Source organism: Paramormyrops kingsleyae, chromosome 25 (assembly GCF_048594095.1).
Source record: "Paramormyrops kingsleyae isolate MSU_618 chromosome 25, PKINGS_0.4, whole genome shotgun sequence".
Classification (NCBI taxonomy): domain Eukaryota; kingdom Metazoa; phylum Chordata; class Actinopteri; order Osteoglossiformes; family Mormyridae; genus Paramormyrops; species Paramormyrops kingsleyae.
Window position 1 is genome coordinate 23715956 of NC_132821.1, and position 20228 is coordinate 23736183.

At 41.0% G+C, this 20228-nt stretch overlaps 2 protein-coding genes across 8 annotated transcripts; one reads left to right on the forward strand and one right to left on the reverse strand.

The window, feature by feature from the left end:
- Positions 1-110: 110 nt before the first annotated feature.
- Positions 111-8973, reverse strand: trmo (tRNA methyltransferase O). 4 transcript variants are annotated; one of them, XM_023799282.2, is made up of 9 exons: positions 8769-8973; positions 7548-7626; positions 5038-5441; positions 3729-4952; positions 3161-3309; positions 2727-2901; positions 1885-2042; positions 1120-1731; positions 111-807 (listed from the first exon to the last, which is right to left on the reverse strand). In XM_023799282.2, the coding sequence occupies exons 4-9, from the start codon at positions 3812-3814 to the stop codon at positions 593-595; spliced, it is 1395 nt and encodes a 464-aa protein (XP_023655050.1). In that variant the 5' UTR covers positions 3815-4952; positions 5038-5441; positions 7548-7626; positions 8769-8973; the 3' UTR covers positions 111-592. The 4 variants fall into 4 exon arrangements, with proteins under 4 accessions (XP_023655050.1, XP_023655051.1, XP_023655049.1 ...); XM_023799283.2 differs by having other exon boundaries at positions 3888-4952; positions 7536-7626; XM_023799281.2 differs by having other exon boundaries at positions 7536-7626.
- Positions 8974-13527: 4554 nt separating this feature from the next.
- anp32b (acidic (leucine-rich) nuclear phosphoprotein 32 family, member B) lies at positions 13528-19289 on the forward strand. 4 transcript variants are annotated; one of them, XM_023799287.2, is made up of 7 exons: positions 13528-13763; positions 16647-16796; positions 17532-17654; positions 18002-18200; positions 18313-18425; positions 18547-18613; positions 18705-19289. In XM_023799287.2, the coding sequence occupies exons 1-7, from the start codon at positions 13710-13712 to the stop codon at positions 18782-18784; spliced, it is 786 nt and encodes a 261-aa protein (XP_023655055.1). In that variant the 5' UTR covers positions 13528-13709; the 3' UTR covers positions 18785-19289. The 4 variants fall into 4 exon arrangements, with proteins under 4 accessions (XP_023655055.1, XP_023655056.1, XP_023655053.1 ...); XM_023799288.2 differs by having other exon boundaries at positions 13530-13763; positions 18708-19289; XM_023799285.2 differs by having other exon boundaries at positions 13532-13763; positions 18313-18443.
- The last annotated feature ends 939 nt before the right edge of the window (positions 19290-20228 follow it).

Consider the following 20228-nt stretch of genomic DNA (forward strand, 5'->3'; position numbering starts at 1 on the left):
TGACCAGATTGCCGCTTTTGTGTCGAGTGTATCAGTATGCTGAAGACTATCAGTGGCAGAGAAGGAAAATTCCAGAAAAGGTGTCAAGGACGACTGACTGAAGGACCACACAAGTTTAAACACCATGACCTTTAATAACAGCATTCAGGAAGCTAAACATGGGAGCATGCCGAGACGGATCTTATTTTGTTATTTAAAACCAGGCATCAACAGGCACTCCAACAGAGCAACCACAAATGTTCAAATATTTAATGGGGGGTTAAATTGAAACCTCAGAGCCCCCCCCCCCCCAATATCTGGATGAAATAAGCACATACAAATGGGACTTTATTTGTTGCGATAATATATAATTTATCTTCTTTCATGTTTTAGCGTTTTTAAACATAATTTTTTCTATAGTATTTCAACCACAAGTAAAAACTGTCATATACCTAAGTCAGTTTTAGCAATGCAAATCAGGATTAGACAATTTGTCACAACGTCTTATTTACCACAATTTGTATATTTGGGAAGATATTTATTTTAAATAATAAACTTACAAAAGCCTCTATGCTTAAATTAAGTACATGCAGCCCAGAGCCGTATCAGGGTTCTAAGCTGGTTCTGTTGGCTGGACCCTGAGCACCTCAGCGAAATCCGGGCCGAACCAGCAGGTGATGTGGGCCGTGTCCAGGGAAAAGTAGAAGAGCTTGTCCTGGCAGCAGGTACGACGGTACACGGAGCGCGGGTCGGCAGAGAGCACCCCCCGGATAGCGGCCATCGCCTCCTCCGGACCCGAAAGGAACCGGAAACTGGGTTTCCCACAAACTAGACAATAAAAAGCAAGAGTCCATGAGTGACTGTAAATGCAGACACTAGATTTCAATGAACTCAGCCATGTGTCACATTTCAGTCACTTGGGCAAACAATTCGACTTAAAAGCTTTATTATTTAAAGCACAATAAGACCCTGAATTGAATCAACATCAGTCTTAAGTCATTTTCTGTAAAATGCTGCCCTCTGCTGGACAAATCTAAAAATAATACCAACTGGCAGATATCCTTACTAAAGACAGATTTTATTGTGACTAATTCCGCAGTATGATTGGACTGCACAACTTCATTGGGAGTGTAAGTGTACCTGATTGGCCGGGGGGTTGAAATGCCCGCAGGTCTGCCTCAGCATACGGTGTAAAGCGAACCACCAGACTGTTCACTGGGGGTTCCCTGATCCAGGAAGCTATGGTGCTATAGGAGTCCTTGCTGAAACACACCTTGGCACTGTACTTCTCATCCTCACAAGGCTCGACTTTTGAGCAGCCTGGCACCAGGTCGCCGTCTTCCACAGAATCCTGGATGGAGTCTTTCTGACTGACATAGCTCTTAACCACCTGCAGCATCGAAGTCAGGTCCCCCCCCTCTACAAAGCAACCATCAGCAGATGCTCTCTGGACATTTTGATCATCACCTTTCCCAGCCCAGGAATCATCATCTGAAGGGGCTGCGTTTTGATCAGAGTCAATCCGCAGCTCCTGCTCCATATCTCCACAGTTGTCCTTAGCCTGCTTGATGGCCGCGTCTCTCTGTTCATCGGAAGATGGCACAGTCCCTCCTGGCCGGTCATCAGTACCACACTCTCCTGTATGCCAATCTCGTCTGCTCAGTGGACAGTCATAATCTGGGATATAGGGCTTGATATCCAGAACAGGAGTGCCATCAATCATGTCAATCCCAGAAAGATGAAGTGTATCACCTAGAAAAAAAAAAGAATTGAAAGCGAACTGTTTATGAACAGAGCACCATCTAGTGGAGGCAAAAAATACTGCAAATGGTTCATGCAGTGTCATTTTGTCTATCACTGCTAACAGGTCACCCTCAGTCCCCATACTCAGCTTATCCACATCACCTGCGACCTTGTCCAGCTTGGCGAGAGTCAGCCCCAGCGCGTTGGGCCTATGAGGACTGCGAGAGGAGTACAGCCCCACCTTCTGGCCGTCCATCCTGGGGGGCTTCACCTTGCCCTTATGGCTCAGGTGTCCGTTTTTATGGAAAAGGAAGATGATCCTGGAAATTGATGATAAGGAACAAAGAACAAAAAAAAAACTAAATTCACTAATATACATGTATGACTGCTCTCTGAGTATTATAAAGCAGACAATACAAATCAGCCCAGCAGTCATATATTGTTAATGTGTAATTATTCTATGGACCAGCCAAAGTGTGATTCTCACTTAATCTCAATTAAGGTCCAAATAAACAGGCACCTCCCACTGAGATTTCCCCTCCTTGCTGCCATTGGCTTATTTTTCCTACTGTCAACAACCCCTCCACCTATGAACAAACTTATAACTACACTGATTCATCAAGGTCTCCTATACCAACAGGTACAAATGCCACTGAAGTGATTTCAATGTCATAAACAGAAAAAATGCAATTCATCACAATCCCCATTGAATTTAGCTGGAAAGAAAAATTCAATATATATTTACCATGTTTACAGTAAATTATGCAACTGTATATGAAAATACAATTTGACCTGTGTCCTCTTAAAATTGTCATTAATCCTCTCTACTATTTTTGGTGAAGTGGATTCAGCAATCAATATTTAAGTCTATTTAAGAAACAACACAGACTGCATTCTGGTTTTAAATGCTGCCCCTATTGGTCAAGTCAGGTAAAGACTGGAACAAAGGAGCAGGACAGAGAAGACTTGCAATTTAGAGTTAAGGGGAAAATGAACTTCCTTACCACACATGTGAGTATTGCTCCAGGCCGGTCAGTGCATGCTCAGGGTTGCTGAACACAGTCCGCCGTATCTGCAGGGTCGCTCGAGATGGGCCGCACACCGTCGGCTGTCGCGGGGTGCCGTTTTTGGCCAAGAAGCAGGACTGGATGAACGCAATTGGAACAGTCTGGATGTTTCCTGGGGGTCATGTGTTTTTGACACCGACAGATGCATGACGACAAGCACATACAGGACGCATCAGACTTTATGCAAGCAGCTACAGCCACGTTATATACTAAATTTGATTGTAAATTAGAAGCTCATAGTGTATGTACCACCTGTACTCAAAGCTGCACTTAATAAAAGGATAAAAACGCTAAAAATATGGTGACTCATAAATAATCTTTAATTTATACAAAAATAGCAAAATGTAGAAAGGCATAGGGTGGCAACAGACCTTGCTCTAGGGAAAGTCCTTTGACCTCATTCTGCTTCTGCGAGCTTTTCATATTCATTTTCGCCCCCTTCTGGTCGTACGCGGCCAAAGCAGATTGCAGAGTTGTTAAATGTTTCTTGTGAACGAGAATAGCAGTATCCATCTTTTGCCTAAAATACGTGAATTTCAGTAAAGGATAGGTTAATCAGTTTAGTACTACATATACCACAAGTAATCGTCAAATTTTAAGTTTATTTTGCAGCATTATGTCCAACTGGTGTGGGTTAGAATCGTTTCGATGCTGCAGCTATAATAATTTGTTCAAGCGTCAGCTAGTATTCATCAAAAAGTGCGTAGCTTACCTAAGGTCTTATTTTAAGAAATTATTAATCACCTTTAGCTTTTATTGCACCACAGCAAGCAAAACCACTAAGCTGACAAAAACATTAATAGTAGATTATTGTGATTCATGGAGTGACATTAAGTGAAATTGCGTAACATCGAGCGAATGAAGCTAGATTTCATTTCACCACAAAAATGAACAGCAAAACGAGCCAAATGACACTACGGGGATTTCTGATAGTAATACCTCAGGTTTTTTATTTCCTTCCTCATCACCGAGATTTGCTGATTGAGTTTTATCGTACGTTGGTTACAGCTGCACAGACTAGACATTTTGCCTTGAAAACAAAGCTTTTCTGACAATATCAATATTACAAAATTATTTAATTATGCCTTGAACACGTACAATAAACCACAATCTCATATATTCAGCCTTGCCACCGTGCAGAAAACTCACTAAACACGCCGTTGTGCTATTAGAAAGAATATCTGTCGCGGAATTAATACGTGACATCAAACCGCGTGAACTATCTGAGACGCCATTGGCTGTTTGAAACCGTACTTTGAAAACCCGGATGTGCACGTACTACGTGCCCGAACGTATATAAAAGATAGTTTGTTAATTTAATCTGAATTTTTAAATCGCAGATTGAAATGTGCGCACGTAATGCTGTATTCTAGAGCTTTCGGTACATCGATAGTATGTATTTTAGTCGTTGGGTTTTTCTTGTAACGTTCAACATGTGGTACAGATACCTTGCACAACTAGTACTTTGCCCTAATACACCGGAAACGTATAAAAAATTACCCTTTCTTTGCTGAGAATATTTAACGTGTAAAACTACACGCTTTGAATTTTGAGAGACCATTGTAATGATATGTTAATTTAAAAAGTTTGATAACGTTTTTAAATAGCAAATGATAAAATGTCGTAGTATGTTAAATGGACAGTAGAGGGAAGTGGTGAGCAAGTAAAGGATTTTCTGCAGTCTCGGTAATGTTAAAGTCCATTGGATAGTTAGAATTTTTCTTTATTTAATAAACCATTCCTTCTTGTACAAAACTGGCACAATTGGTATTTTTTTAAAATGCGATGAAACACTAATACATGCATTTTGTCTTTTTTTAACTAAAATGATAGCATGTTTTTCATATGTTATGCTTTAAAAACAACTTTACCCAAAAATAAATATAAACTTCACTTTTTAGAATTGTAACATTTATTGTGAAACGAAATTATTAAGATCTTTTTATGATAATCTATATACTCTGAATACAAAGGCTTAACATTACAAAGCTCTCAATCAAATACTCCTTTGGGCACGTTGTTGCTGAGAAGGTCTGACGAGACCTGTGGTTCTTCAGGATACACTGCTTGGGAGGTTCTCCTCCATGGTGGGAAGGATAAACTTCAGTGTGGGAGATGCCTGGTTATTGTCTGCCTTGTTGTCCGACAGGTCTTCATTTGTGCCTGCAAAGACAAATGCGAGTAAGCCGGCCCTGCCCTGGTTTGCAGTGATTAACACTGCTCAAACAGCACCCTCTATTGCACCTACCCAGATCAGGAAGCAGGAGCTCCTTAGGCTGGGGTATGTCCTCCTCTTCATCAGGCCCCAGGTCCTCTATCAGCACCTGCTCCACCAGCTGGCTGGTCTTGGGCTCTGTGTCTTGCTTTTCCACTTCAGAAAGGACAGGAACTATCTCTACCTCAGGGTGAATGAGAACAGGGGCAAACGAAAGGGGCATCAGGGAGAATGTGAGAGGTGGAGGAGGTTCCTGGTAGGTTGGTTCTGGCACACTGGCTGCCTGCGGAGGGGGCAGTTCTTCCACACTCGTGGGCTCTGGGTGAACATCATCCTGGGCTGGCTCATGCTCGGCCTTGGGGTCAGCCTTTCTCGGCCGGCCTATTTTGCCCTGGCCGCTCTTGTCGCGTGCAACTCTCGGCCGCTTGCTTTGCACCCTGCGATCAAAGGTTGAAAAGATATTAATGTGGTAAACATGGCAGCCCGCATTTTGAAAACTGTTCAGGCCACCACTAATATAGTAATCAAAAGACTGGACCGGTGACATAAAAAGTGCTGAGTTTAAATTCCGTCTGGATTGTGCTGTCACAGCTTTCAGCCTTGGGAATTACAGAATCAGAAGAGCTTCCAGAAAAATCCAGCTTTGCAGAATAACCTCTGGGATCACAACATGACACTCACCATCATTACAGCTTCAATAATTAAAATAAATAGCTTTAAAATTTGAGAATGACTTTAAAGTATATCTGCACAGGTTTAACATCTTAATTTTTCAAAAGATCGAACAGATTTACCTTTTATCTTTCCAGCACTATTATATCTAACAATGATCTAGTGTGACAATGGCTCTTCAGCTCCATTTGCTTTGAATAGTGATTCAATAAGTATCACAGTGATTCCAGACTGAGGGGAGCTAAATTTTTTTGTTTTTAAATAACAACCTTTTGTTGTAAACTGTGAACTGTCACAGAAAATCCATGCAACCTCATACCCGTCCCTGCCCCTGTGCATGTGTCACTGATCAAGCAGCTTTAATCTCCATTAATGCCATCTGAATGTTAACTTCAGTCCTCAGAAATTATGTACATGTATATCCACTAAGGCACTAGGGTAAACCACAGCAACTCTCAGAAAAAAGGGTAAAAATTTGTACCTTTGCTTGTCACTGGGCCTGTAACCTCAAGGGACTGCCAATTGTACCCTTGGCTGTAAGTAATTGTACCTTTTAAGGTACAGAAATGGACTCTGAGGAACATTTTTGTACCATTGATGGTACATTAATGCTGTTTGTATCTTTGGGATGTTCCTCGGAGTTCATTTCTGTACCTTAAAGGGTACAATTACAAAGGTACAGTCTCAGTGACTAGCAAAGGTACAAACACAGGATAGCAAACTCAGAACTGTAGGAAATTGTTAGGGCAGTGTGCCGTACAGCCCGACTTACACGCCTGAGGCTATCCAGTGTCACTGCATGTAAAGCAGGAGTTAGTGTTTACAGGGCATACAAAGACCACAAGTTTCCCTGTGCAAACGGGCAGTTTGGACACAGGATGTACCACATATCTCACAACAGGGGGAAATCACTGCCCACATTCCGTTTAATTACTGTTTAAGGATGAAAAGAAACAAGATAGTCACTCTCTTGTTAGACAACCTGAAAATGAAAATATATTTTTAAGTTATTTTCTGGAGTGCCCCAGTACTGTCCAGCTCGAAACAGGAGCCATATTGTACCAAGAACCTGGATTTGATTCCTTCTATGATGCATTGAAATTGGGAGAAACTTATTTTAAAATCCTATTTATAAATTATGTGCTTCACATTTTAGGTTTTCTTGGATAAATGCATAATCCTAATAGTAATGCAATATATTAAGTCTTGAGACAATGTAGTAATTTTACTGTAGTATTGTTGTGAAGGATGTACGATGTTGAAAGTGCCGCTTGTAAAATGGCCCGCTTTACCTAATTTACCCGAAGCTGAGAGCAGGGTTTCTGGGACAGCACTTTCTGTTAGATACGTCCGCAAAAGTTTGTTTATCAGTCATAATTTAGATACTTGGGCCAGTTATTTCAGAACCAAAGAGGCTCTTCCGGAGGTTTAATTCGACGTGGCACCGAGTAACGATGTAGACCGCGGCAGTCAGCTTCCACCCGCCAAGGAGGATGTGAGTTCTGCTGCCTGCAGAGCACTGACTCAGCTTTGCCAGCAGGACAGAAGATCGGCTGTCTGTAATGTCATTTACTGTGTTTCATTATGTCACCATCCCGACCCCGCCTTATGACCTAAATTTACACTGCCATTTGGCAGTTAACACCGACTAACTATTGTCGTCTGGTACAGATCCGATAGAATAATGAGCAACGTATTTTACAGCACGTACCGAGTCATGTCCTCAATTAAAGTTTGTCTTGACTCTTGCCAGATTTATTTTTCACACGCTATATTTGAACTATCTGTCTTTAGATGGCTCAGAGACGTTGACAGTAGCAGCCCGCGAATCAGAATTGCGTTAGATCGAATGACTTTACCCATGAACCCACTGGTAAGTTGCTTTTTCTTCAGCCTCTGCCTTCCTTTTTCTCAGCAGGTCTCTGTCCCTCAGTCTGTGTCTTATATTACCTGCAATCCAAGACACACCATGCGTCATTATTATTATGGATAAATTAATGCTAATCAATCGTCGGGAATGAGAAATAAATCAAAAAGACAATAACATGCCAAAATGAAATGTAAGAAGGACAATAGTAGATCACATAAAATACGATCAATATTTGATATTGTAGTTTAAAATTACCCAAGCCATTATTACCGTTACTTCATTTTTTTCATTTTTATGTGGATCACTTGTTTAATACTGAAACAAAATTATGTAAGTCCATGTATCAGTTCATAGCCAAACACAGTTCATTAAAACAAAAATGCACGAACTCAATTTGCGGTCCAGTGTTGCATAATTTTGATATGTGGTGACTGTAGTACTCTACGTTACACACTAGTGCAATAATAATGCATGCAATATATGAGTCTTATGTTTATACAGCTGCCTACTATAGACAAAAACGATATCCCACATTAATAAACCAAAGACTGATCATCTGCATTAGTGACCAATATTGTGGAAATATTTAGAGATTGCAGAACTTCATTCAGCTGTTGCTCCATGCAGTTACGTATTTAATCGTCCAATGTATGATATTTGTAACATTTTTGATTGTTTGTAAACATTACCGCCAATATCGTGCAGTAATTTTGAAAGCGTAATGCCAGAAATGCAGGTGTTTCCACAGTTTTGGCCACTAGTGTACATCTGATGTTGATTTTCAGTGCAGGACGATACTTGACAGCTAGCAATGCTTAGAACCAAGTGAAGCGTACAGCCATGTTTCAATGGCGGGAAGTAACAAAGCCATACAACAAAATATTATCAAAGACCATTTTTAGGGTTTTTAGCTATTTGCTGCAGACGTTATACGTATACATATTATATACTACAAAGCTGTCACGGTACGCGTATTTATTTGCCCCAGGCTTCATGTAAACTACAGACTACAGAATGTAAAAAGTTGATGAAGATAATGTATAGTTAAAACACTTGCATAGCGACACGAAAGCACATTCTTTGAATCGTACAATCATGTATATGAAAAACTGCGGCAGAGATCGATTTACTCAGGTAAATGCTTTCTGCTGCTTTAATTACGCCCAGTATCCTGTGACAGTGTGTGCTGCTGTATTTGCAAACCCAGAGTTCACACTCATACCTTGCTTGTCACCTGCTTCGTTAGATTCCATTTGCGTGCCACCTTTTTCCAGAGTCTCCATATTGTAAATATAAAACAAAATTGATGTTAAGGAGAGAAAAAAATCCGAAATAAAAAAAAAACGTCCGGGAAGTTTTAACGCCAATTCTGCCTATTCGCAACTCCCGCCCCTTGAAATAATTATCTAGTTAACTATTAACATAGTGCTTTAAGAGTTCAGCGGCTTTGCCTTATCGTATTTGTGAAGGTGGGGAACTTGGCACATGGCAAGGAAAAGCAGGGCATGCTTTAAGCGCAGATAGGGGGTCCTCCTCTCAATGAAAGTTTTTTTTAAGCAATATTACACGCCCACCCAGAGCAGCTCACAAAGCATGGTCTTGGTAAGTCTCCGGGGGTGGTATTCAAAATGTAATGGCTGTTTGCAGTGGCATGATATGAAATAACCGTGCTGCATATGGTGGCTTTGCTCGACATTTAGTGACGCTTTTTCTATGCGTGTGGACAGAACATACATAAGAAAGTGACTCGGTCAGGGAGAAGGGATGGTCCCCTCTTCGTGTTCTTTTTGCTGTTCTCCCAGCGACACATCTTTTACCTGCATAAAATTATTACATTTCTGACTCTTATTACACATTAAAGTAGATTATAACTTATTTATAACTTGATAGATTCTCTCTTTTGCTGCGGTACTAGCTTGACTGTATTGAGTAGATATGAAATATTTAACTGGATGAACATTCATTTGCACTTGAAATTCTTAAATCCGGGTATACTTTTAATTAATTAATTAATTAATATTCTCTCCCTGTTATTTCACCATGTTATAAACTATTAACGAAATACGTGGTAGCTATAAACGTCTTTCAGAATACATCATAAAATTTCTAAAATACTAAAATAATCTGTTGACTTTTTAAAGAATGACAGATAAGAAATATAACGTTCATTTTGAATATGGCGCCAGTGAGAATATTTTGGGCTTGCCCCCCCCCCCCCCCCCCTTCCCATCATGAATTGTAGTTATCTTATCTCTTACGGAGGGCGCTCTTCGTTTTCAGGGTGTGCTCTCAATCTCCACTTCACACATTGTAAGCAAAAAAAGAAAAAAATATATATAATGATGATGCTGTCTCTATTTCTGCCTGTGTCGCGGCTGTGAAGGGACCGCGTTCTGCCAGGATGAGCCACTGAGAGACGGCGTTGTATTTCCATTATCTGGAATTATTTGATGATGAAAGCACATCTCTTTGTACATAGGGCAAAAAAATGTCTTCGTTCCTTGAATTCCTAAACAGCAGACGGCAGTGAGATTACAGTATATGGACTAAATCCGCCCCACTACCCTATTTCCAGGTCCCGTGGGGTGACACTTAAACACTTCATAAAGTAAACTCTTTATTAAGGGGCACTAGTGCATTTTTATCCAATTATAAAAGCAGGAAACCAGCCAGCCAGCTTAAACATTAAGGTCGCATTTTTGTCTGAGCTGTTTTACTAAACAAATGGCCTCCATGCCTTCTGCTTTGTGTGTGTGTCTGCATACTTTTTCCATCCTTCTATACTTTAATTATTCTAATGTTTTCATTGTATGATTACATGTCCCAAGGCTATATTTGCTAGAAATATTGATATTATGCACTCAACACTCTGGTCTAATGAAGCCTTAAAAACTAAAATGGAAATAAACTTCTTGCTTTATTTCCAACAGGATAAGAAGTGAAAAAAAATGGAAAATGGAGACACCATATAATAAATCTTCCCACTTATCCTGGGTCTGGACCCTCTCAGGCATGACAGGGTACAAGGCTGGGGGCCACTCTGATAGGATCCCAGCCCATTGCAGGGCACATATACAGTCACATTCTCACACACAGTCATATGCTGCGGGCGATTCAGACACACCGATTAGCCTCACTGCATGTACTTGGACTGCAGGAGGAACCTGGAGCACCCAGTGGGAAGCCATGTGACACAGAAAAAACGTGCAAGCTCCGCACACACAAAAAAGCAGGATTCAACCCCCCCAGCCCTGGAAGTGTGAGGCCCAGTGTTGTCCACTGAGGCACCAGCCACGTCCCATTGAAATGACATCACCATCCACGCCATGCATTTCGGAAGTACACTTCATTGACATACATGATATGGTAGACACACAGTTGCTTGCACTATTGAATATTATCGTTGATTACTTTGTCTTCCCCCTCTGGCATGCTTAGTTACAGTCTAAAACCTGCAGAACATGAAACGTATGTGGGACATGCAAGCTTTGAATTGAGATGAACAAACAAATGTAACATAGTATAACATTACATTATGTAACCCATCATCTTTCATACAAATGTATCGAGGCATTGTAATCTTTTACCGACAGAAAGAGACAAGTTGATCTATTGTTTTACATTTAAACACTGAAACATGGCAGTGATTATTTCACGATGAAAACTGCTACTCCAGCACACCATATCTAAGGCGCGACGTCTGAGAACAAAATATAATGACACCCAGTAAAATGTATATTTCCTGGCTTATATTCTTTACCACATTAAAGTATTGTAGAGCCACAATAAATGAATGCTGTGATTTCTGCTTTTGGTGCTTCTGATATGTCCAACACAAATATGTAGCACAGAAAAGACATTTGCAATGTCTGGAATGCATGGCCTACTTTTGTTTTTATTGAAAAAAAAACATGAAGGATGAAAGTGTGTCGATGGCAGTAAAAACTGCCACAGCAAAGCTGTCCATTGTAAGCCCATACTCCCTATGACATCTGTGTCTGGACGTGTCTGCAACGGAGACATCACATTTCCTGACAAAAAAAAAAACCATGACAGTAGTTGTACTGTACTTTGTAAATAGTGTAAAACAAAAAATCATAGTGCCCTCTAGTGGTTACAGCCCCACACTGGCTGAACTATTTAAGTACAGTAAGGTCAATTTACAAACTAAAAAGATTATCTTATTTCCCGCAGGGTTAATGTATTAGTAATGAATTACAGTCTTAGGTCTGGAACTCTGTTTTAATTATATGTATTAGTTTTATACAAATTCTTAATTCATTCACACGATGCATTTCATTGTAACAAAAAAGTCAATACTTACAAATGGTTTGAAAATCAAATGGCTTACATTTAAGTAATATCTGTATGTTAAACTCCTGACAATAACAAAATGTATAGCAAGTTTAATGGCAATTATATGTAGATATGATTTAATTGTTATATAACATTAATATTGCAAGTTACAATACACTCACAAATCCAACAATAAAATATATTCAGAAATATGACTTGTACACTTAACCTGGAACATAAAAATAATAATTAGTCTTTCCAGTTAACTTGTAATAATCATTGAAGTACAATTAATGGCTTATCCAAAACTACAAACAAGCCCTAAGGAAAAATAATTAAAGGATAGATTTATGCATCGTTATATTTTGAACAAAATGAATGCAGCATTTTTGTGCCAGTTTCAATGTCAGAGTCTAATTATGCAATAGACACATAGAAGCATTAAAACTGTTTTAAGGACAAAACTCCAGAAGAAGAAATGAAAGAACCTAAAGGTAAAGCGTGACAAGGCAAACACTAAAAACGTCACCAGAATTCGTCTGGCATGCAGCATGATAGCCAGCAACTCACACTCATCTCAATCTGAACAGTGACACCTCCAAGTTACCCGACAAAGACTTAACTGCCCTCCATCAGCACTGGGGTATCAGTCAATTGTTCTGGCACGCTGCCCACTGGTGTTACTTGATGTCACAAAGACCAAGACTTTCCCACAGGATCCATAGCACAGAGAATGTTAAAGATTCACATATCCCTGGTTTAAAGTCTCTTGCATGATTAACGTTGAAAAAGGTAACCTATCAAATCATATTTTGAGAAAATCCCCACTGATAAAACTCTTTTAGACAAACTTGCATTTTATTTAAAGTGGTATTTTAAGCTATTTGTAAATACTTATTAGTTAACAGAGGCATATGTATTAATAACCCATGGGCTTCTGGCATTACTAACTGATGTAAAAATAAAGCATATTTTGTTAATGTAAAGGATAGCCTGAAATATACAGAGTTTTATATCGTGAGACAAGGTACAACGTGATAAAAAACTATCCTACTATTTCTGGCTTTGAGGGTGACACACCTTTGCTTACTGAATATTTTTTAAGCAGGGACAGATTTGACTCACTATGCGGCCATACACTGTATAACACGGGATTCATTTCCAAAGTTTAGTTAGGAATGCCACATACAAAAAATATTTTCCATTTATAAATAAAAATACATTACTAAATAAATCAATTAGCGTTTATTTATGCACAATTCTGAATGATCAATGCTTTTATGTAAGACACATGACGCCGTTCCTTAACACCTTCTCAAGAAATTCCATTGTTAATGTAATAAGAAGTATTTATGCGAATGCACCTTAAAACAATTACTTAAGGTGAATATATAGAATAAATCTGCATGAAAACATCTGCGTTTTCATGTGGAATATACGAAGGCTTCTTATTTTATTTTCATTTTGCCTCCTACCACAATAAACTTCAAACGCAAAACAATCATCACTATACCACCGCGACCTCTATATGAAAACGTACGTGGAAACTTTTCAATTTACATAATACATGACTTCCTTCAGTAAATTACATGAATGGATGGCCTCATGAGAGCGTCGTGCTCAGTGACTGCATTGCCTGTTTAACTGCAGTGGGCGTTTCTGAACGCAGATGGCGGTATTGAGTATATATTTGTTTCAGTCCCGTTTCCCTCCATGGTCTCTCCTCTCCCTGAGTAACTTGGCGTTTGGTTCAGTTCATTATACAGTCCCATTTTCTCCCTCCATTAGGGGCATCTCTCTGCCTTTTGGACTGAGTGAAAATTCCACCAAGAAGCAAGAAGAGGAAAAAACACCTTTAAAGGGGAAAATGGACATGAAAAAGAGGATTCACTTGGAGCTTAGAAACAGGACACCATCTGATGTAAGTGCTTTTTTTGCTTGAAGAACCTCAAACCTTAGTTACTTAGCTTAGCTAGCTACTTTTTTGCTTTCCTAGTGACCTGTGCAGCTAGCAGGCTAGCTAACAGGCTAATGGTGACCACATGGGTTTAATGTTTTTCCAAATGTTACAAAGGCGGAAAAATGCGAGCCATCCGCGCGTCCAGCCTCATGTTTCCGAGCTCGGGGCTGACGATCAAGTATTGAAAACAAACATCCTATGTGGCCAAGTACTTTCGAAAGGCTTATTCTTTATCTACCATGCATTTATTATAGCCCCTTAACCGCTCCGCAGTTGCTCGCTTCGTCGTTGTGTGCACCGGCCAGGTCGTCTTAATAAAAATATATAAATCCAACTTCTGCATGGAGGAATCGGAGGACGATTTTACCACGATGCGTGGGACACGGGAAGGTTTATTTTATTTTGAGACCTTGGTAGCCATGTTTATACTCGCGAATGTGGGGCGCCTTTATTACAAAGCACTTTTCTTTTAATAAATGAAACCCCGCAAGGTAGCGAATCTGGAGTGCTGGTCACACCAACTATTACTTTAAATTTCGATAAGTAATGGTTAACTATCCTGCGTTACTAGTTCGGACTGGCCACAAAAATCACCGAGACGGGCGGAGTCGTCAAAGTGCTTTTGCCTTTTTTGTTGTGAGCCTCCATGTAGATATAAAAACTACCTACGATAATATTTCGGCGGACTAGTAACTCACGTTAATTCGCCCCTTCTTTTAACCCCCCGAAGCCGCCTAGTCTGCCTTTAGCAGTTAGTTGGGTTAACTTTACATGCAGAGTGGCGGATGAGGCTGCTTCTCCATTTAATCCGTGTTTACATGTCGCACCGATCGTATTAAAAAACTAATGTGCACGTTGGCGATCCGGCTCGGCCACCCCCCTCCGTGTTTTATTTTTTTAAAGCGCCACGCCGTGTTGCCGGCGTCTTCGGCGTTTGCCGCCGGCCGCAGCAGCCTCGTCCCACCGGCTGAGGTAGCCACTTTTTCGGCTTCCCGCCATATTCGGCGAAGAGCCCCCTTCAGCTGCGTATCTGCTACGACGTACGGAAAATGTCGTGTTTATCGCCCCACAACTCCATCTGAAACACTGAGTATGTCCAACAACATTTAGATGCTTTTATTTGATTATTTTTCCCCACTAGCTCGCGGGCGAGCCCGGTCGGCTGTGTGGACCGACTGTATCCAGTCACCTTCTATAGCCCTCGGACATGCAATAAAATACCGGCATGCGCGTCAAAATGTAAACTTTTCTCAACGTTCGGGACATTTTAAGCTTGATTTTTAAAAAAATTCCGGAGCAGAATAAGCGGTTCTCGTGGCCGCGCGCGGAGGGCTCGCGCGCCGTGCCTTGCTCGGCGCCATGTTGTCCCCCCCGCCGTCTTTGAAGCGCTGGAGAAAGGAAACTCTCCATCTTTGTCTCACTGATTTCCGCTCCGAGCGTTTCCTCCGCCGCTCGGCCACAAGAACCGCCGACGGTTCGCTCTACCGCGTCTATCGACGGGCGATGGCTCTTCATCTTTCCCCCGTAGTAAAAAGAAAAGCGTCGTTTGCTAAGAAAAATAATGTATATTAAAGTCGGTTTTTATGACGACGCGCCGCCGCGTCACCCCTCTCTGCTGCCGGTGCTTAATGGCGGGCTGACTCGTGCTCTGCAGCGCCTTAGCCGCGCGGCGCCCCTTAAAAGGGCAATGGCTATGCTAGGCTAGGCTATGCTAACTGTCCGCGAGCGAAAATCGCAGCGTTTGTCAGTCACCCCCGGCGGCGTCTAATATTAAAGGCGCCTTTTTGCTGCATTTCCCTGTGACTCTTCCTCTGAAATACATGCGTAGCCCGTAATCACAAGGCACAATTCCCCCTCCATTTTGGTTCTGTAAATTAAAAAAAAAAAAAAAAACCTAAGTGATTGTGGTAAAGCTGGGTGGCCAGATACTTAGTAATCTTTATAACTTAAAACGGGTTATTCTCGGGTGTTTTTAAAATAAAATTTGGCCGCACTTTTTAGCGCGAAGCCGGTACTCAAAAACATACCCTAGGCCTAAAAATGTGGATAACTGGCTGAATTAAAGTCGAGTTACAACCTGAATGGGGATGATTATTAAACTGCAGGTGTGCTACTCGCAAGGGGTGCAAAAAAAAGTAAGGGCTGTATTCGCATGGCGGAACGACGCGCATCCCGCTCCTTCGGCTCATTGTCCTTGATTTTTTTTTTTAAAGCGCACCCCGTCACTATCTCATTCTTCACGACCTTTGGAGGATGCAGAAATAGAAATAGTGCTGTCAGAAAATGCATATCCCTGTAGATACTGGAATGACTGGGAGAAGTTTCGGTGGAGTTTTGCGGCTCTGTGCGTCCACGTCATCGGGCTCCCATTGACCACAGGCTGTTTCTCAGAACAGGGCTCATTCCATAAGAAATGTGAGCTGTGGGTCTGCAAGTAAAGCAAACAAGGCTACTTTTGTGTAGACATTTTGTTTTAATCGTATGCCACTTGATTTTGCGTAGATTCCCCCCAATGTGTCTATTAAAATATTTTTGTCTGAAGTATTTTGTGATTTATGTATGTTGCATGTATTAGGGTGAGTACTGTTAAAATGGGACACCTGGTGAAATGGAACAGTTAAACTTTGTGGTTATGTGTGAAACTTTTTCTATTCTATATAGTGTTCAAGGAGCATTAATCCATTTAGAATAGTATTGAGTTGGGGTTTAAGATATTGAAGATTGTGTAATTTTTTCCAGAAAGCAAATTTTCAGAAATTGTCGCATTTTAACAATACTCTCACCTTATCTGTACCATATACTTTCCGACATGGGAAGTTGAATGAATTTATATGTGTTTTATAGGTACGAGAACTTGTCCTCGACAACTGCAGGTCCAATGAAGGGAAAATCGAAGGCCTCACTTCAGAATTCGTCAATCTTGAATTTCTTAGCTTGATCAACGTGGGCTTAATCTCAGTCTCCAACCTTCCCAAGCTTGGCAAGCTAAAAAAAGTAAGCATGGCTTTTTTTTTTTCCCCTCAGCATGTTGATATAACCTAGAATACTGATGGAACATATACATTTTTATAAACGAGGAGGACAGTGAGGTGGTGCAGCGGTTAGCACTGTTGCCTCACACCTCTGGGACCAGGGTTCGAGTCTCTGCCAGTCCACCCTGTGTGGACTTTGCATGCTCTACCCGTGGGTTTTCTCCAGGTACTCTGGTCCCCCCCCCCCCCCATAGTCCAAAAAGATGCTATTTTGAATCTGAGTTACCAAATTGTCCTTTGGTGAGCATGGTGTATGCACCATGTGATGGGTTGGTACCCTATCCTGGGTGGTTCCCGGCCTTGAGCTCATAGCTTCTGGGATAGGCTCCGCCCCCCACGACCCTGAATAGAAGCGTGTACAGAAAATGGATGGATGGATGGAGAGGACAGTCATTCTGCCTTAGTTTTATTGTGTGTATGCAGGAGGCATTACCCATTTTTTATGGATATTATGTATAACAGCATGAATTGGCTAATTTTTCCTCCCTTTAAAAGTCTTGTGCTTTAACACATTTTGTTTTCAATGTGCACATATTGAATATTTAAATCTGCTTAACCAAAGTCTCTTTATGAATTTCTGATATACTTGTGTACCATCCTTTCATTAATTATCGATAAAATCTTCCATAACAATGGTAATGTATTCGCAGTGTTTTTTGATATGTTTTATAAGTTTAAATTTCCGATTTTCTTTCAGTTGGAGCTCAGTGACAACAGAATTTCTGGCGGCCTTGACGTTTTAGCAGAAAAACTCCCGAACCTCACGCACCTAAACCTAAGTGGAAACAAGCTGAAAGACATCAGCACATTGGAACCACTGGTAAGCCTGTCTTCTCACAGCAAAGGAATTTATCATAATGCCTCTGTTTTGCACTGTACTTGTAAATGATCAGCAATGTAAGACTTTTAAGGGAATAACTCTGTAAAAATGTACTAAGCCATTTTCATATTTGTTTCCTGTAATCCACCCTTGGTGATAACTCATTTATGGTACATGAGATTGTGTTTTTAATCTGTAGCACTACAGTTATGATTCATGGTTTTTTTTCCTGTGTGCAGTCGTAATGGTCGTAATATGAAGTTGAAGATTGTTCTGTGTTCCATACAACTGTCATAGCGATCCTTTATTTCTGCCCTGCATACTTAATTGTTCTGGCGTTTCACTAGAAAAAACTGGACAACCTGAAGAGCCTCGACCTTTTCAACTGTGAAGTGACGAACCTCAATGACTACCGGGAGAGCGTCTTCAAGCTCCTTCCACAGCTCACGTACTTGGATGGATATGACATGGATGACCACGAAGCCTCTGACTCAGATGGAGAGGTGGATGGAGATGGAGTAGATGAAGAAGATGATGATGACGAAGGTGCGAATGGATGTCTTCTGTAAAAATGAAGCCTTTAAAAGCATTTGATCGTGTTCACAGCTAGGGACGGTGCCGGTAACTCTATCCTGATTGCTTTCTTTCATGCTTACAGAAGGAGAGGAGGAAGAAGACGAAGATGGGGAAGATGGTGAAGAGGATTTTGATGAAGAGGATGACGACGACGATGATGACGATGAAGTTGAAGGCGAAGAAGATGAGGAGGATGTAAGTGGAGAAGATGAGGTATGAAGTCCTTCCCTGTTCCTTAAGATGTTGTTGAAGTACAGCTGACTGAATTGCTGTTGAATTGAAAGGATTTTTTATCAAGTTGTACTTGTTTGTCTAGGAGGAAGACTTTGGTCAGGATGGAGAACTTGATGATGAGGATGACGAAGAGGATGATGATGATGAGGGTAGGTCTCAGTTTCCTCTGAAATGTAGTCACTACCCTCCAGTCAAATGGGGGGGGGGGACTCTGTGAACTGACGCTTGTTGTTTTTCCAGAAGAAGAGGAAGGTAGAAAAGGCGAGAAGAGAAAGAGGGAGGCTGAGGACGAAGATGACGACGAGGAAGATGATGATTAAAAGCAAATGGCCTACCAGTTACCAACCCCTTACCCCCCTTCCACCAAGGTTTTTTATTTTTTTGCTCCATTTCCCCCCTCCTCCCCCCACGCCTCCTCCAGAGCTCTGCTCCCGTAAAGGACTGGATTGTGCTGGGTGGACTGGGCCTCAAGAGGTACGCCCAGGGAGTCGCTACCAGAACCACTCTGGTATTATTTCATTCAGCATTCCACTATTTCAGTGTCAACCTATTTTTTTTTGGATTCACTTAAGAACTTCGGGGGCTGGTATCTAGTTTGGGTTTTGCGCTTTTAATATTTTTGTTTGAGTTTTTTTTTTTTTTTTTCGTTGTTTGTTTTTTATTTTTTTCCCCCCTCCACCCCAGTAAGATTATTGCTATAGCAACAAACGGTGATGGGGGGGCCATAGTTTAAATGGCCCCCTGTTGCTGAAATCATGGTTGTAGCTACATTTTTACTTTCTGTATGTCAGACACAAACTTTGTAAATAAAATCTTAACATTTTGCGCCTTGCCGTCCTGTGCAGTGCTTTTCCCATTATGACGTCGGAGGTGGACTGGGCTTTTCTCCAGTATGGATGTTATTGTATGAAAGTGATGAGCCTGTACTGAGATGGACACTGGCAGCTGTTGTGATAAGGGCACCTCGTGTTCAGGCCATATGCCTGAAGATGCTGTGTTGCAATGAATCCACTTTGCAGTGATGCTCGCTCAGAATACCTTCAGCCACTGTCCTTTATTTTTCCTTTGGCTGAAAAGAGTTGACCAGCTGTCATGATTTTTTTTCCCCCTAACTACCATGAGAACCTGAAATAGCTGTAGGTGGCTTCTGTTACTGTGCATGAAATGCGGTGGTATTCCAGGGAAGTTCCTGGTAGACTAATTTCAAACAATCATTTCATTTCAATACTTTTTTTTTAATGCTTATCTTCCATAGTACTGAAATCGTAGCTGAAGTACATTTGTTCCTGGGTATAGTGAAACTGAGAAGTTATGTCACTGGTTAGTGGCTTGTATACTGATGGAACATCAGAAAAGTGACCAATCCAATGCCTTGAAAGTGCTGAGATGGGTCAGCGTAGTGTTCCCTTACTGGTATAGAGGAACACAACAGCCAGAACACTTGTTTCTTCCATGTCAGGTAGTATTAAGCATGTTTATGACACAAAAAAGGAAACTGAATCAGATTTATTTTATATACTTTCTGTATTTCTTTGAATACAAAAAATACATGACATTAGGTAATTATAGCAATATGTATTTCAGTAGTGTATTGTGTACCTATCCTGAAAGATACGTCACAATATTAAAAATGTACAAATTGCCGTTTCAAATTTAGGCACAATTAGTCTCACTGCCAAGCAGCAACATTCTGTTTGGAAAAGTAATGTACAGGACGAGACAGAGGAACGGGCAACTGCAGCGGAGCCGTAACCCACTTCAGCA

Excerpts from the sequence above, each read along its gene's own strand:
- trmo (XM_023799282.2), bottom strand. The coding sequence starts at position 3,814 with ATGTCTAGTCTGTGCAGCTGTAACCAACGTACGATAAAACTCAATCAG. Across the intron at positions 3,310-3,728 it reads AAGGAAATAAAAAACCTGAG|GCAAAAGATGGATACTGCTA; the intron begins GTATTACTATCA and ends CACGTATTTTAG. Across the intron at positions 2,902-3,160 it reads AGGACTTTCCCTAGAGCAAG|GAAACATCCAGACTGTTCCA; the intron begins GTCTGTTGCCAC and ends CATGACCCCCAG.
- anp32b (XM_023799285.2), top strand. The coding sequence starts at position 13,710 with ATGGACATGAAAAAGAGGATTCACTTGGAGCTTAGAAACAGGACACCA. Across the intron at positions 13,764-16,646 it reads GAAACAGGACACCATCTGAT|GTACGAGAACTTGTCCTCGA; the intron begins GTAAGTGCTTTT and ends TGTGTTTTATAG. Across the intron at positions 18,614-18,704 it reads AGAGGATGATGATGATGAGG|AAGAAGAGGAAGGTAGAAAA; the intron begins GTAGGTCTCAGT and ends TTGTTTTTCCAG.